The 18,946-nt window shown below is 39.4% G+C and overlaps 1 protein-coding gene across 1 annotated transcript in view; it reads left to right on the top strand.

Annotated features, from left to right (window-relative positions):
* Positions 1–18,946, top strand: part of LOC143282250 (3'-5' RNA helicase YTHDC2-like) — a 138,165-nt gene that overhangs the window by 24,954 nt on the left and 94,265 nt on the right. The window contains exons 3-5 of the mRNA XM_076587849.1: positions 1,678–1,854; positions 2,254–2,513; positions 12,542–12,657. Of these exons, the coding sequence (XP_076443964.1) occupies positions 1,678–1,854; positions 2,254–2,513; positions 12,542–12,657 (553 nt within the window). The remainder of the gene's footprint in view (positions 1–1,677; positions 1,855–2,253; positions 2,514–12,541; positions 12,658–18,946) is intronic.

An 18,946-nucleotide genomic window follows, 5' to 3' on the forward strand; every position in this document is an offset into this window, starting at 1 on the left:
CAGAAAGTTTATATAAGTACAGAAAGCAATTCTTCCAGTCATTTTCAACATCAAGTTTTTCATCCCATTTTGCACAGCATTTAGGTGTGATATTATTCTCGATGAGGGAGTCATAGTACAGTCTGGATCTCTTACCAACAGACATTAAAGTCTTAAAACAAACTGAGGAACTTGTGCATTTATTGTTATCTACTCTGATCTTAGTCATTTGTATATATTCTGATATGGCAAATCTGTAACCACAAAAAGTAACAAAATCGATATTCATACGATATGTTTGCTTAAACTCTTCATATGGCATAAACTGACCATTTTCTTTCAGAAAATGTGCTATGTAATGTATTCCTTTATCAACATCCTTTCTAGAACCAATAATCCTTTGCCCTATTTGAATTCTTTTATTATAGAATACTGGTTCAGAAAGGAGTTCTGATGACTCTTTACAGCATATTTTGTAGAAATAAGTTTTGTAAGCTAAAAAGACCTGTCCAGAAGCTATTTGATGTCAGGAATGTCAAGACAATTTCAGGTCCATATTTATCACTATTTCTAAGCTGAGGATATCTATGTAATGTAATTAGCTTCCATCTGTGGTTTGTTGTGTGAATTTTTCTGATGCAGGCCAACTTAAATGCCTCAGCAAACGCTTTCAAGTCTGGCAGTCCAAGTCCTCCATTTCTTACACTTTTGTGCACGGTTTTTCTACTAATTTTGTCTTTTTTCTTGTTCCATACAAACTTATAACATAGGTTCTGTAAACTTTGGAAGAGAATTTCGGGGGTGGGGTGGCAAAAATATCCACAGATGTATCAGTTTTGATAAAATGAGCGATTTCAGTATTGCTACCCTTCCAACTGGAGTTAATTGTCTTCTTACACGTACCCAAGACCTTAAATAGATGTTTAATATCAGCTAATCTTTCCGAATAATTTAATTGTGGACAGTCTTTTAAATCATTTGTAAACCAGACTCCCAGTATTTGAATTGTGCAGGATTCCATTCTATATGCAAATGATCCAGGTAACAGACTGGAGAGTTTTTACAACTACCTAACCATATTGCGCTTGTTTTTCTTGGGTTCATATGTAAGCCCGATTTTCGCCCAAATATATCTTATACATCTATACATGTCTCAGATGATTTTTCATCACCTGCTAAAAGAAATTTGGTATTGTCAGCATACTAGATATTTTGTGTTCTACGTTATTTATAGTTATACCACACACATCCTTACATTCATGTATCATAATTGCCAATATTTCAACACACATCACAAACAAGTATGGAGATATAGGGTCACCCTGCCTACATCCTCGCTGCATACTAAACCAATTGGAAATCTGATTTTTGAAAATATCTTTGTAACAGTTATTGGGCTTTCCAATAGTTGTAGACCCACATTCAGTTTCCATTGTCTGTCACTTGTTTTAACAACTCTATCAACTTTTTCCAATGCATTTAAATGAACTTGTGTCTATTACTGCCCCTTGTTCCTCCATTGTGTGAACACTAAGTGTAAACTTATTTTCTTTGATTCAGTACTAACTGTTTTCTTCTAGTAAGTAGTGCTGTTGTGCCTTTTGTTGTAGTACATGACTGCATGTACATTTGTGCATACTTTGAATCATCTATGATCAATGTAAGAATTAAGTTGTTTTTTTTATGTGGTATGTTCAGAGCTCAGCTTTTGGGTCAGCTGCGGGCAAGTGGCTTTGTGAGGGCAAGAGGAGGAGGAGACATCCGAGATCTGAACACTAACTCTGAGAATTGGGCTGTAGTCAAGGCAGCTCTTTGTGCTGGCATGTTCCCCAATCTGCTATTTGTAGACCGGAAAACTTGTAACCTGGTCACTCAGTAAGTTCCTTTGCCTCTTCCTTGTGTCTTCAGTTTCTTCAGTTTTAGAGTTATACATGCGTGTGAATGACTGGTGTAAAAGCGCTTAATTTGTCTCTGCACAAGATTCAGGGCTATATGAATACTATTATTATTATTATTATTTCTTCTGTTTGTAATTCCTGTTATTGTTGTACTTCGATTGCAATGGGTGTGGTTAAGACTGTAAGTGTGTGTGCACTTGTGGGTGCGGGCATGTGGGTGTGTGCACATGTGTGTGTCTGTTAGAGGAGTGTTTGGCGTAATGCAGTATTGCTTGAGTGCTGAGATTCAGCTGTCATTTCAGTTTTGGTTGTTTGGATTGCTGTTACTTTCTGTTTTGTTTTTTTCTAAATAACAAGAAATGTATGTGTATCACAGGAGAGAGTCGAAAGTTCGTTTCCATCAGCAGTCAGTGCTGAGCGTGGCTCCCACTGCTGCCAGCTTGAATCGCCAATCCCAGATCAAAGCCATCGAGCAGCTGCCTTGTGACTGGCTGGTATATGAAGAGATGACTCGGACTGAGCGCTTGGCGCTCGTCAAGTGCTGCACCTTGGTATCACCCATCACAGTTGTCATTTTTGCTGGTAGATCAAAACTTCCTGCTGATGCTCTGAAAGTGGCAGAGAACCCACATGAAGGTTGGTTGCATGTTCTATCTTATGGTCAGGATCAGTTTAGAATATATATGATATGATGTGATGTGATATGGTATGATATGATATTGTATTGTATTATATTTCTGTGAGTTATACATGTTGCCTGAATTTTGTTGTTTGCTATTGATTTCCGATGTCAAATTTGAGGTTGATGCATTGCAGTGATCCATCTTATGTGAAATACAATATATAGATGTGTTTCAGTGTCATTACTGTTGATGTCTTTGCTAATATGCCATTGTCATTATCATGATTATCATTGTTGTCGCCCCCTCTTTCTCCCCCTCTTTCCGAACTCTCTTCCTACGTTTGTCAAGACAGGTGATTCATTATCGTCCTTCAAATCAAGGGTATGAAAACTTCTGCTCCACAAACAATAGGCCCTCAAACCAAATATAACCGGCCTAAAAACATCATGCCCTTTTTGTGAAATATATGCGTTGTCTATTCCTTTACATACACTAATGTGTTTCATCTTATTTTCAACCTTTTGTTATTTTCATGAATTACATGCATGCTATTGATTGGATGTTATTCCCTGCCACATCAGCGTCAGATTTCTCATCACTATTGTATATGAACAGTGATATAACTATGTTTCTCTGCTCTGTTTATATATTTTCATTTCAGTCGTGCCTCTTTCCTGTATTCTGTGTGGTAATTAATTTGACAGTCTTAATAACCCCTTTACTTTTTGATTTTTTTTCTTTTCTTTTTTTCAGTATCTGCTATTGTACTACAATATGATTTGTAATGTACCACAATATGATTTGATAGCTAATTATGTTTATGTATGCATATGCATACATATCTGTATGTACATGTAGACATATGCATGCATGTGGGTATATGTGCAAATATGTATATGCATAAAGGTGTGTGTGTTTGGGGATGAGTGTGTGCATATGTGTGTGGGTGGTGGGGTGAGAGTGTGTGACTGTATTCCCTTCATTATATTTCATAATGATGATTAGTATTATAATTATCAGTAGTAGTAGTGGTGGTGGTGGTGGTGGTAGTGGTAGTAGTAGTATTTTCCATTGTTATTATTGTTGTGTCTTATCGCTACTGTTTTTGTTTTCACAAGGACAGATTGGAAGACTAGGCAATGCCTAAAATCTTTATCCTTGAGTAATAAAGTTTTTGAATCCTTGAATCTTGGATCTCTTTTCTTTTTCTCTCTCTCATTTTTCTTCAAGATTTGCATTGGGAAATGATTAGAAACCAACTTTGATGATAAAGGAAATTTTTTTGATAAAAATAAGGGGGACTTCCCATGCTTTCTCACACATTATGAGAAAGCATGGATAACTCATCATCGAAATATTCTGAATTTTCCCTAGTTTGCATTGAGTTCATTGACAAAAATACTGGTAGCTTTAGCTTGGGGAATCTTTCTAGATTCTGTTCATAGCTAGAAACTCCATCTACATCATGAAGCAGTCCTTTATTTGAACGTTTTGGTTGGGTTACTGACACAGTGTTTGCCTGGCTCCTCTCCTCGCTTGCTCAACAAAATGTCAGACTCCGTGCTCAAGACATGCGATCGTGTTGCACAAAATCAACCAAGATTGCTTTCTTTAGCAGAGGCTCAGAAAGAATTGAAGAGTAAATTCGAAGGAGAAGTCATTGATGAACTTTTATAGGACGATTTGACAGAAAATAAAGGAGCAATCAAGAGACTGGCCAAGATAAGACTATCAGTGAGTGATGCTGACTGTACAGCTGTAGCAGACGACAGAAAGTGACTGAATTATTAGCAGGACACAGTGTGAGCGACTTTCTTGGCACTCAGCCAACACAGTCTGGTGAGAACTGGATGAAGTGACCATGTGAGAGGGGTTAAGAGGAGAGAGATGGGAGTCCAAGAGGGCATGGCACCACATCCATATTATCACAATGCGTTGTGTATCTGTCTCTTTAAAAAAAAAAAAAAATTATTGTGATTGTTCTAGTATGATTTATGTGTGCAGGTGTCCAGAAAATATGATATTTTAGTGCAAATTACCTGACTAATGTTTGTAATGAACAAGTTGAAAATGTGACAAAAAATAAAACCCTGATTTCAAAACAACAGCATGTCACTGAAAATATATAAAATGGGAAAACATCATGTGTTTTGTATTCTTTATTCATTTACCCTTCAGAAAATATATACTTTTGTGGGTCTTTCTCCAATAAAAAAAGAGCACATAATTTTTTGAAAATATTGTTTTTGTGAAAAAAAACCCCTGGCAAATAGATTTCACTTAAATCTTATTTTCCCGGCAGTGAAAGGGTTAATGAGCAATGAATCTAATCTAACTTTGATAAAAGCAAAGTGGACATGTGTTTTCAATGAATTTGAAACAGCATACCCTATATTTACTGCAAACAGACATACCAGCAGTAACATCCATCCAACATACATTCATTCACAGTATGAATGCAGAGTCTGGAAAAAGGCGAAGGAGAAGGAGATTAGTGCTGTTGAAATAGATGTTGTTGTTTTTTTTATAGAGAATTTGAAAGAGGATACAGAAGTTTCCAAGGTTATCTCCCAAACCTTATCCAGTAACTAGTTTCTGGTGGATCTTTCCAGGTTCACATTGGCTCTACTCTGTATGATATCCATCTGCAGAAGTTGGGTGTCCTGCTCTCTTCAGCATCAAAATCAGCCATATAGTCAATTCTGTGAGCTGTGGTTCTAAGTCTTCACTGTTTGTGAATGATTTCCCTCTCTACACAAAGTGTATTGATAAATCCAGCAGTGGGCTCAGGAAAATGGCTGTAAATTTTCAGAATCTACAGTGTAACCCAATAAGCCCATTTCCATAATTTAAGAGACTTGAAAAAGCCACCATACAAGTCTATTAAAGTTGAATTCCTTGGACTTAATATTTTATCAAAAACAGAACTTCCAAAGTCATATCCAAAACATGACAACATCCAGCCAGAAAGCGCTCAACATCTTGCGCTTAGTAGCTCACACAGTTTTGGGGACAGACAGAAAATTTTTGTCCACAGCGGGCAAGAGGAGGATAATTGGCCGGCACTCTGCCAGCTGTTGGATTGGCCCACTCTTCTTCCCACTGGGCCACACACCCAAATCAGGAGACTTCCTTGGGTGTGTCCATGTGTGAAGGGACCATCCCAGTATGGACTGGGAAGTACTGTTGTACTCTGAAGAGTGGAAGAATACTGGTGGTGACACCTTTCCTCTTCTTGGTGACAGGTTGAGTCCAAGCTGAATTTATGATCGGGCTGAACCTAGTTTGGACCTGTCAGCACTAGAGGTGACCCTACCTACACGGGTAACTCAGGCCGAATCTGACCTTAAGCTACACTGTCACCATTAACCCTTCTTTGGCAGCACAAAGCCACATCCATGACTAGTAGCTGCCCTAAGGTCCCACAGATGGCACAGGAGTGGCTGAGTAAGCCTGCCCACATGGTCAGGGGTACTTCTTCTATCCCTCTCCCTGTGTAGAGTCCTTGTCAGCCCTGGGACCTCCCCCCACCTCCCCCAGGGGAAGTACCTCAAAGACTTCCAAAGGTGGGGTATGGTCTGTATACACCCCTTCCCTAACTCGGCCATTGTTTCATACAAGACGCTGGTTGAGTGGGACAAATTAGCCCCTCAGTGCCTGCTACACGTCTCCATGGCATACACCTTCAATACTTTCCTCTACAGGGCCGATCAGTTGTGGGAAGAGCATTCGGTCTTCTTTTCCTGAACCTCAGGGACTCTTCAGAGGTCTAAGGCTGAATATGTTTGACAAAAGAGTGGCTGTGGGTCTGACAGCTGCAGCTGATGTAATACCAGGGTGCTCTTCAATTCTGTGCTCACCAGAAGGGGCGCCGTCCTTCACCTTCCGTACATCCTGGTAAAGGAAAGGGCTGGCTTGTAGTCACTTCTCACCCAGCAGCACTCCCTCTTTGGTCCATGTCATCAGAAGGGAGCCAGGGCTTAACAGCAGCACCCTCAATGCCCCAATTTAGAACCTCCAGTAATTCAGCCCCTGTGAGTAGGGATTCTCTCCCAGCATGTGCAACAGTGGCAAGCTGCGGGACTCAACGACTGGATTATGTTGGTGTTAGAATCAGGGTGTATGCTGTCATGGGTAAAGGACTGCCCTTAAGATCCACTCCTCCTCCTTATGTAACCAACAGACAGAAGCAGGATAGCATCTAGGTGATGGGGATATCACAACTGCTTCCCAAAGGTCTGATATCAGAACTCTCAAACCAGGGCCCTGGATTTTATGGCCACCTGTTTGTGATTCCAAAGGCACCATTAGGGTGGTGTCCAACCTGTGATTTGTTCCCCTCAACAGTTCCTATCCCAGTGTCAAATTCAAATGGACGCATAGGAAACAGGGCGATGGTGCTACCGTGTCAACCTGAAGGATGTGTGTTTCCAGATTCTCACTCATCTGGCATCCCGCCAGTACCTGAGGTTCATGTGGAAGGACAGAGTGTTCCAGTTCTCTGCCATCTCCTTTGGTCTTTCCATTGCCCCCTTCGTCTTCTCCAAGGTTGGGCAGGAGTTGGTATCCATGGTCAGATCAGAGTCCATTCCTTTCTGTAGGTCTCTACATGACTGACTGATCATGGCACAGCTGCAGGTGTTAGCCACAATTTCTTGTGTGTGTGTGAGTTTCCTTTTGTCTGTTTGCTTGGCTGGTTGATTTTTTGTTCTTCTTTCACTCTGTTTTTAAGATATTTTCATGATCAGAGTGTCTTCTCTGAAACTGATAATTTATTTTTTGTGCAACCTTTCATGGAAAGGATGCCAACACAAACAGATGAACATATGAACAAGCATGGAATGAAGGAACATTATAAATAAATGTGACAGAAAAAGTTGTATGGCAACAAACATCAAAACTATTTGGTCCATTTTCACACTCCCTGCATGAGGGTAATGCACTGTGAAACACTTTTTTTTCTTTAACAGTTATGCTGAAAGTTTAATCATTTCAATGTTATTCCCAAAATCTCTCAGGAAAGATTCAGTTCAAGTCTTGGTATATTATATTTTTGTTTGAGTTTACAAATTCCATTAATTTTGTTTGTTTGCTATTGATTCCGATGTTGTATTTGAGGTAGATGCATTGCAGTGATCCATCTTATGTGAAATACAATAAATGGATGTCAGTTTCAGAGTCATTACTGTTGGTGTCTTTGCTAACACCATTGTCATGATCATAGTTGTTGTCCCTCCTCGTGTCTCTTTTCTTTTTCTCTCTCTCATTTTTCTCCAAGATTTGTGTAATGGGAAAAGACAAGAAACTGGTTTCGATGAGAGAAAATGTGTCGAAGGGAATGACTACACTTTCTCGCAATCCCACAATTTTTCTCAAAGTTACAGAAATCATGGTGGTGGCCCCCATGATTTCTATCAAAGTGAGAGAAATCGTGCAAGATATCGTGGGCTAACAGGCCCTGTATCAGATTCATGTGTCCAGAATTCTGGATCTGTGTGCCCAATTGGGATTTGTCACAACAAGGAGAAATGCGCTCTTTACCCTAGTCAGTCCTTCGACTTCTTAGGGATGACATTTGACATGTGGTCCATGACAGTCTTGCTGACACAAGTTCACTAGGATGACTTGGCGGATCTCCTGTGCTTGTGCCGTTCCTTCTGGCCAATAGCACACACTCCATCTTCCCTCTTGGGCATGATAAATCACTGTGGCACCCATCAACCCTCAGGGTCAGGTTCTCAAGTGCCCTCCAGAGAGTACTGAGGCTGGGCTGGTCTCAGAGGAGATACACATCTGTCTGGGAGATTGGTTCCTTGAAATGACATCTGAATGGCTTCTCTCCCTCCTTCTGGCTAAGGGGGTGCCCATACTCCTCTATACTTTAAGCGGCGCTCTTCACAGATGCACCCTCACGAGGGGTGTGGAGACCACATGGGCTTACTCCATGCTGCAGGGATTTGGTCCCTACGGGAGCCTAAGTGAAACATCACTCTTCTGTAACTTGAAGCAGTTCGCAGGGCTCTTACATCACTCCTCAGGGGAGGACACCAGCAACACTATCCTCTTGTTCACTGACAACTGTTGTGTGTTACGTGAACAAAAATGGGTGGGTGCATTTTGAGAAAGTCACACTGCTGGCAGAGGCTCGCCTTCGTATGTTGCCACAACAAGCTCTCCTTGAGACACATAGCCAACTTTCGGGCAGATGCTTGCAGCAGGTCCAAAAGCATCCTCCACATGGAGTGGAACCTACACAAGAACACCCTTCAGATGGTGGTTCTTTTGCCGCAAGGTCAACAGAAGACCCTGATTTCATCTAACTGCTTTCAGACCTAGAAGCTTGGGCAGTGGATGCTTTGTCTGTGGACCTTGCCCTGCAGCAGGCGTAATATTTCCTTGGCAGTGAACTTATAATAATAATAATACTATACATTTATATAGCGCCCTTTCTCACTAAGAGCTCAGGGCGCTTTACATGAAAGAAAAATATTACAAGTAACATAAAACATTCAGGGCCACTCTTTCTCAAAAAACCCTCCTGCCACTCACACTCTCCCTTTCCCACTTTACAAACATCCAAAGTGAGTTGACATGGGTCGTGTTGGAGAAAAGGAAGCTGAGAGTACTTATAGGTAGGTTTTAACTCACTCGCTGCCATTGTCCGCATATGCGGATGTCGGAAAAAGCATTCGATCCCAATGTCCGCATATGCGGATTTGGATTTTGAAAAGTCGCGCTGTTGGAGTGACGTGTCGGATATGAAACTCAAAAGTAGAACTGATTCTTAAGTTATCTCCGGCCAACTTTTCATTCACACACACAGCGTGTGTGCAGTGACATGCTCATTAGCAGACGACAACGAAGCACACTCTCGGTCAGCTCTGCAAGTTGTTTGACAAGATGGCGTCGCGTCGAAGTGTTCGACACGGTAGGAGAGGTCAAACGCAACACAGCGTTGAAGCTACTTTGGAAGTGATCCAAACTGAAGGCTCCGATGTTGAAGGAGATAATGTTGGTTCGTCGGACAGTGATTTTGAACCATATCCCGTTGAACTAGAAATAGATTTGGCCGCTGAAGAGGGTGTTTACAGTGGAGAGGAAAGCGAGTCCTGACCATGTGCCAGCTGACCGACACTGACAACAAAATCACTAAGGAAATGGACGACTTTGCTGGTGTTTTTACCAGTGATTGGACTGTAAATGGTGAGTGTGTATGTATTATATATATGTATATATATATATATATGTGTGTGTGTGTGTGTGAAAGAAAACAGTGTCTCATGCTCAGGTGTACAACTGTGTGTGTGTGTGTGTGTGTGTGTGTGATTGCATGCATATGTTTACTTATTTTCTGTTTTACTTGTTCATTTGTAGAACAAGGTGCTGTAGAAATGACAGTAATAGTACTAATGCTGATGATACTGTCATTATTGTTTGTAATATTGTAAAAAAAAAATTTTTTTAAATCTAAAGTGGTTTTCTTTGACTACATGTAAAAAAAAACTTACCACATTATGCTTCCATTCACATAAATATTTAGAATAAACAAGGGAATAAGCAAACAAATAATTTAAACAACAATAAGAAGAAAGAGTCATGATCATTTGTGCGTGTGTATGATTGCAGGGCATGTTGCGGTGCTGAAGTGGTAGGACAAAACACCAGTTCATGTGCTGACAACAGTCATGCTGCCAACTGCCATGGTCAGTGTGACAACACGACACCGTCCTGAAAGACAGAAGCCAGCTGCAGTACAAGACTACATCACCAACATGGCTGGAGTGGATATGAGTGACCAGCTACTGCAAGTGCAAGGTCTGTGAAGAACTGTTCAAGCGCCACAACACACCAAAACACCAAACTGCCAACTGGTGTCCAAAATGTGGAGTTCCACTGTGTGTGAAGCTGTGCCCAGGACTCAACATCACCTGCCATGAGCTTTTTCACTCCAGACAAGACTATTGTCAGTGATAATACACCAGGTTTCTGTGTGCAGTGAACTCCCTTTTTTATGTAGAGACAATATTTTCTTTTGTGTGCATGATTTTCAACTTTCTCCACCATCTGTTCATACTTCATTGCATGTACTATGTCTTCAGTTCCTCAAATAGTGTTAGGATGTGATGTGGAACATTTGTAAGCTGTTCCAAGGACACTTGGTATACCTTTCTGATGGGTGCAAAAACGCTACAAAATACACAAAAAATGAATACTGTGATCAACAACAAGATGGTGAGTAAATAATTTATTTTTTGCACAAATATGGAACAACATTCACTGAATACACATACTAAATTTCAATTCTCTGGGTGTTTATTTGGGGGTTTTTTGAGAATTTTTTTCCCATCCTATACAAACCCTGGGTTTTCAGGGATTCGCAAGGGCAAAAACTCTTGGCATGGAGTGAGTTAAAAAGATGAGTCTTTAGTGATGAGCGAAAAGCAGAAATAGAATCAGATGCACGGATATGATAAGGAAGGTTGTTCCAGATGTGAGGAGCAGCAAAGAAGAAAGTTCACCATAGGTTCTTGTATTGACACAAGGAAGTTTCAAAAGGTAACAGTCAGAGGAAGAGCGGAGATTTCTTGTGGGAATGTAAACACTGATGAGGTCAGAAAGATAAGTAGGTCCTGCGGAGTGGAAAGCAGAACAGCAGAGACACGCAACTTTGTGTTTAATTCTCGCTTCATTGGGGACCCAATGTAGAGTGCAGAGGTGAGGAGAAATGTGATCAGTACATGGGACTCTGAGAGTCAGACGGGCAGCATTGTTTTGAAGTTTTTGAATTTGCTGAAGAATATTATGTGGACAGCCTATAAGAAGAGAATTACAGTAGTCAATTTGTGACAGCACAAAAGCAGAAATAAGAGTTTTAGTAGTTTCAACAGAAAGGTACTGACAGAGTTGATGCGACGAAGTTCACAATTGACTATGCGTATCAGATTTACTCCCTGAACATGCATGCTGAGGTTTGAGTCAAGAATGACTCCAAGGTTTCTTGCTGATTTAGAAAACTGAACTGTGGCATCACCAACCACAATAGAGGCAGGAAAAGAAGTAGATCTGGACATTCTTGCAGAGGAAATAATCATAGCTTCAGTTTTGTCATCATTCAACTTTAGTTTGTTGAATGTCATCCAGGATTTAACATCGAGAATACAATCCTGCATTGACAGAATCAGACTATGTACTTGATTTTGTTCTGCAGACTTTTGTAGCTGAGTATCATCAGCAAAAGAGTGGTGAATAACAGAATGGCCAGAAATGACATCAGAAAGAGGAGCAGTGTACAGAACGGGGCCCAGGAGAGAGCCTTGTGGCACACCATAGGAGATCAGGGCTGGATCAGACTTAAAGTTACTATCAGAGACAATCTGGAAGCGGTTGGATAGGTATGAAGAAAACCAACTCAGAACTGTTGAGTGAATCCCCAAAACATGTTCAACTCTGGAAAGGAGTATGCTGTGGTCTGTTGTGTCAAACGCAGCTGACAGATCGAGCAAAGTTAACACAGGTAGTTTACCTTCACCAACAGACAGTGCAGGCAATGGAAAAGGTGTGTCACGCTAAATGGAAGGATATTTCAGGAAGTTACATCCTGATAAGAAAGAGAATGCTGACCAAATGATTTTGTTGGGAGATAGAGAATACACTCATCAAAAGAAAAACTGACATGTCTTTAACAGAGATGAAAAGTAGACTGAAGAGAGTTTGTTTGAAATTATAGAATGATGGTGAAATGGGCAGCCAACCAGTGCAAAGATTCAAGAAGGCTTGTTCATTTTCAGGAAATTTGATGATCAGCATCCCATCATTCTTTCAAAGCTTTTGGATCTTAGCAGGAACTCTGAAGGAAGAGAAAACATTGTCCTTGTGAAGGCTGGACAGAAGGGTTGGTTACAAGTTATTGATATGTTGAATCTGGCGTCTGTTGCTTCTGCAGCTGTATATATAAGTATCAGTGATAATAGTATCATCTGACTGACCTTGGCATGGTCTTGGTCAGGAAGCAGAGTCATCCTGTCCTGTTGTCTTGTGCAGTGGAAGAAGGTGGAGACCTGGGAGACCACAGTGACAGTGAAGGAGAAGAGAAGAGTGAAGCCAAAAAGACACAGCTGCAGCTGGATGAATGGCTCACCTTCAGTGTTGATGCAGAGGTAAGTGATTCACATGACAAAGGTTTGCATCATTACAAGTGTGTGTTTAACATGTTTGAAACTTGTGAGTTTTGATAGAATGATAAGTAGGAATTAAATAATTTGATAAGATAATCATTTTGAATTTAACTTTTGTTTTATATTGTTAATAAAGTTTACATTGTTTTAATCAGTGGATAAAATTGAGGAATAGAATTACTAAACCATTGGTATCAGCCTACCCTGCATACACTCCTGTCTTGATGGCAGTACTGAGGTTATCTACAGTGTGCAACCCCTTGGATGACTGGTGACACCCTGAGCTACATACTGTTCACTTTCCCCAGATCACACACCACTAAAATCAAGTGTGATGTTGGTCTTGACTTCATATCCAGAATTCTCTTGTTGAACACTGTACAGCAACCACTGGCTTTCTTTTTCCATGTGTGCCCTTTGAACAGGTCCACCTGACTTTGACTGTCCATCAGCAACATGCATCCCTCTTTCTTGTCTACAGAAAAAGAAGAAAGAAAACTCGAATGTGGTTTGATAGTCAGAAAAGTGTTATTGTCATGAGTGCCAGGAAACTATAATCAGTTAAATATGTTCAGTCTCATTCAAACGATCACCGAGCTGACTCATGTGAGCAGTCATATTCTTGGATCCCTCATTTGTAAAGATGAAGAAAACTGTATTATTTTACAGGAATGTGAGAACAACGTGAAAATGCATAAATGTGCTTTTCCAATGCATCAAGGAGAAAAAAAGCCAGCCACAGAAAAGCCCCAGAGGCCATTCCTGAGATCTATGCAAATCTGAAGAAAAAATGGAGGAGGGAGAATGGGGTAAAACTTAGGTTTGATGTCACCAACAACAGTGTTTGCAATGCTATATATGGAGTCTCCCGTCAGTCCAACGGATGAGTAGGCAGGCAGGCCTATCTGGCGGTGTGTGTCCTCATATGGGAGAAGAGGCCGATTAGTATCCTCACAAGAGGGCCACTGGTTGTGTGATCTTCACTATCTGGCACCCCTCCCCTGGCACCTGCAGGTCCAGCTGTGGATGAGGTCTGTGACAGGTGTTGGTGCTGTCAGGTATTCCTCGCCTGGGACCTCTGGTTCAAGTGAGAAGGTAGGTATTGTGGCAGGTGAGGTCCATGACCCCACTATCAGGCCACTCTCCCCCAAGTCCCATTGGTCTTGGGACAGAGTGGGTTACAGGGTATAAAATCTGCTGACGTGAAATCAGCATGGATCAAAGACTCAATGATCAGTCTCCATGTCCTGGAAGTGCAAATCCACTGAATGTTACAACTGAAGTGGTGATCATGTCGTTTGTATGCATCATTACCAACAACTCCAGCGTCTTGACAAGGATGGAGATCGTGTGTGAAAGTGGTTGAGGGAGTGAGAGTGCGTGCATGCATGCGTGCGTGCGCATGTAATATGTGAGTGCGTTTCTGTGTTTTGTACATGCTGGCATGTGTACGTGTGCGTATATGCCCGTGTGTATGTGTGTGTGCCCATGTGTACGTGTACAGTTTATGAATGTTTATGATTGTGTACAGTATGTTTGTGTTATGTGAGTGATGGTTAAGTGTGTGTGTGTGTTCTCATGCGCACGTTTTCCCTGTAAATGTGAAGAACGTGGTGAGTTTGTGTATGAACACATGCGCGCACGCACACACGCACACATAAACACACACGTAGGGCTGTGGGAAAATCTTGTATTGTTGAGAGTTGAAACTTGTTTGATCCACTAATTACAAATTGTCAAATGAAATGGACTTGCCTGGAGTGACTATTGAAAATATTTCACCAGAATTTGTTTTTGGCATTTTTGTTATAAATTAGTAAAGCTGGAAAGTCGCGACAAACATACAGGAAGTTTGAAACTTTGACAGATCTAAACATTTTTTGACTCACTTTTTTAAACAAAGTGAGTCTTTTTTTTCTTTTTTTTACCTGGTGTTCAGTTGTCTGTGTGTGTGTCTGTTTGTCCATGGTAAACTTTGACATGTTCTCTGCAAATACTTTGTCAGTTGACACCAAATTAGGCATAAAAATAGGAAAAATTCAGTTCTTTCCAGTCATCTTGTTTAAAACAATATTGCACCTCTGGGATGGGCACAAAAAAAAAAAAAAAAAAAAAAAAATGAAGCCTAATTATATGCAAACTGCATTTACTGTTATATTTTTTGTATTCTCTAAACTTGGCACTTTGATCTGATATTCTGACACAACAACAAAAGCAGTCACTATTATCATTTTTTGTTCAAATAGGAACTTCTTTTGCTAAGCATGGAAGTTTTATTTATTTTGCAAACGTTTTGGTGCAGTTAGTAAAAAAGGGAAATTACTCTGTAATTAATGCTAGGGGACTTAATTTGCTTTAAACTGATCTTTCTCATCTTAAACATTACATTTTGAAATTATACTCAGTACCTAAAAAGCTTGTGTGTTTTACTCTCAGTGTACAGGGCTTTCACTATGTTCATTCGCCCAAGTGGTCTTTTTCGGAAAATACTAAAATCAATATGATGAGTGGACTTTACAGATCTGGTGGCTGAGCCCTGAAGGTCATGGGCAAAAATCAGTTGCGTACACATATTTATACACATTCAAAGCGTGTGCTCATATTCTTCGCAAACGCGAACGACGCCATTTTGTTTCAAGTTGTTGACCTGCCCATTCAGTCCTATATTCAATCGACAATACACGATAACATGTGATGGAAAGTTGGAGAAGGAGACCGTTAAATATTAATGCAGAGAAAGATTTGTGAACGCCTCATCACTTACTGGATTATGCCCCAAACTGCCATAAAAATATCCACAGAATCAGTTGGAATTCACAGTTAAAAATTGAACCATGCGAGTTAATACCTTTGAATTGATCATGATGAAACGAAAAAATTTCCAGTCTTGACTTTTCTCAAAATGAAGTCCTTTTCACTTCTTACGACGTTTAGAAGTACTTGTACTTGGCTCTACATCTTATTAGTTTAACACAATACTCAATTTTCATATCAACTTTAAAACTATAAAACTAGAATGAACATAAAAGAGAAATTGAATCGACCGTGTCATACTACATTCCCGGTGGGTGTAACTAAACTTGTACATCTATCTAGATCTAGTGAAAACGGCTAAATGTTGCAGTGTGATTGCGGCGATAGCCATTAAAAAGAATTTTTTATTGCCCTTAAAGATTTTTTGAATGCTCAAGATACACCAGAATAATATGATTTAAACAGCGTTCTCACTGCGAATACCGCAATTGATTTATCGCCCTTTAAAAAAGTATGTTCAAATGTTAAATTTTAGAACATCAGTTGAGGAGCCACGATAGTGTAATGGATAAGGCAGTTTCTTCTCACCCAAACACGTGGGGTTCGAATCTAACAAATACAGAACACATTTTAACAATTCGATTTTTTTTTTTTTTTTTTTTTTTTAGTGTATCACAAGTGAGTCTTGAAGGCCTTGCCTCTGTTTTAAAACAATGAAATAAAGATGGATGTGGGTTGTTAAAGATTGGATCATTTCATTTGCAGCTCACAACATGGCTTCGAAAAACACTAGTATCAGATGGTGATAAAAAAAAATATATGTATCAGATTCATATCAGTAGTGTTAACTCCCCACCTCCCTTCCCTTTGTCACTTTTGATTTTGTTGTTCAGCTGGAATTGCGCATAAATCATGGCTTTGCTTGTTGGCAGAAGCAAAAGAAAAGCTTGGAACACATGAACTGTGTAAGCAAACTACTAATGCTTTCCTGATGATGGATAACCAGACTAAGTCCCTGAGTACATCGTTGAGCAGTTTGTTTCCCTGTTGTTTGATTGTCTGAGCAATCTGCATGTCATCAGCATGGTCAGAAAGCCTCTCCTCACAGTTGGAAAATACTCCACCCACATCAGCAGCTCATGAACAGCACACACAGAGAGCAGTTTATTTGAGAGAGTGCTTACATCTGGAGGTAGAACGGCGGGGATTGCAAAAAGGAGAGGGAAAGACTTTGTGGGCCATTCTGCAAAAGCTCAAGAAACTTGATGTGAACTGATTCACTGCTCCTGCTATACCAACTTAAAGTGCACAGCCTTGTATACATATAGCAGGGAATGTCACAAAGACAAAACATTGCCCAGTTGGAAAGAGACAACCCAACCAGTCGAGAAGGAGTTTTCAGTAACTTTGTGATACCGGCTTGATGTTTTGTTTTTCAGTCAAGCTGAAACTACCAGAATTGTTAATTTGGTTTTGTAGAGTGCACATTATGTACTTTGAGACTTTTGCAACCACACATCAATGTGTAGACTTTAAACAACAAGAGAGGCAAGGCCTTCAAGACTCACTTGTGACATGCACTTACTACAACAACTGAATCAAAACACACAAAAAATCAAATTGCAAAACAAAAGTCATGTGCACCTCCCAACACCTCCCAACATAGAAATATAGACCACACAAAGTTGTGTTGGATTTCACATTGTTTTTTGTTTGTTTTTTTGTTTTTGTTTTGGTTTTTGGTTTTCACTTTTTTTTTCAAAATTTAAGTCACAAAGGAAAAAAAATCATTTCTAACTCACACTTGTTTTTGTTTAAATGAAAGAGGAAATGCACCTAAGTGTGAGCAACATACAGACACACACAAGATAGGTAATAAAGTTAAGTTGTATACATGTATGTATAAGATGTAACTGAACTTTTTGTTAAACTATTACGTAATGCATTATAAGCTTAATCATAGAGAAAACAATTAATACAATATGAAAAAACTCAATATGGGTATTAACAGTGTGCCTGTTTGCTTTATGATTACAATTAGTATTAGAAAAAATGACATTCACAGCACATTTTCATCATATTACAGATTTTTGTGATAACTCTGGTTCAGTAAGACCCAACACACGCATACACACACACACACACACACACACACACACACACACACACACACACACACATATATAATTACTTCATGATCTGGACCATTTTTTTTGTTTAAGTGAAAAAGGATTCAACTTCATATAGAAAATAAAGTTCGTTTACATTCCATGCACAAGATGCATGGTTCAACCCCCCAGAATGTATCAGTCAGGCCAGGGTCTGTTTCCAAGCAGTCTGAAATCAGTTATGTAAACTGCTATCAGTCATACTATATTATTGTCACAGAACCTCTCTCTCTCTCTCCTCTCACACACACACATACACACAGATGCACACATGTGAACACAACAAACAACTCTTTCATTTAATAAATATCTGTGTATCCTCATGTAGAAAGATTTTTTTCTTGCAATCTGTGTGTGTGTGTGTCAGTCATGCACCTCTAATTCAGTAAAAATATTCCACAATTAAATATATATATATATATATATATATATATATATATATATATATATATATATATATAATTACTTCATAATCTAGACCATTTTTTTCAAAACAGTCACTCTTTTTCTGGTGTAAACTTCAAAGTCATACATACACCTATTTGAGTATGCAGCTGCATTACATGCTCACATATGAAAATCAAAATTCAAATGATAAATATAGGTCAGTTACATTTTATACATGTATTTATATAAATACATAAGATGTAACTGAACAGTGAGCTTTTTACTATGTATGGAAAACAAAAACTGTTAATTACATAATTATAAGCTTATAATTGTTGAGAAAAAGTGTAATACAGTGTGAACAAATAAATATAGATATTAACAGTGTGCATGGCTATTTGTTTCAAATGATTGTTCTAACCCAAATTTGCTTTTTGTTTAAGTGAAAAAGGATTCAACTTCATATAAGAAATAAAGTTCAGTTACATTCCATACACAAGATGCATGGTTCAACCCCACGGAAAGGATCAGTCAGGCCAGGGTCTGTTTCCAAGCAGTCTGAAATCAGTTATGTAAACTGCTATCAGTCATACTATATTATTGTTACAGAACCTCTCTCTCTCTCTCTCTCTCTCTCTCTCTCTCTCTCTCTCTCTCTCTCTCTCTCTCTCACACACACACACACACACAATTATTATCCTCATATATTCATACATATTATCCTCATGAATAAAGAATTTTATCTTGTGATCTCTCTCTCTGTCTCTTTCTCATACACATCTAATTCAGTTAATACATTCCACATTTGAATCTATATTGTGCATGATTATTTTTACAGAAACTCGCACACACACACACACACACACACAGAGAGAGAGAGAGAGAGAGAGATACACACATGTGAGCGCAACAAACAACTCTTTCATTTAATAGACATTTATGTATCCTCATGTATAAAGATT

Source organism: Babylonia areolata, chromosome 5 (assembly GCF_041734735.1).
Source record: "Babylonia areolata isolate BAREFJ2019XMU chromosome 5, ASM4173473v1, whole genome shotgun sequence".
Lineage (NCBI taxonomy): Eukaryota > Metazoa > Mollusca > Gastropoda > Neogastropoda > Buccinidae > Babylonia > Babylonia areolata.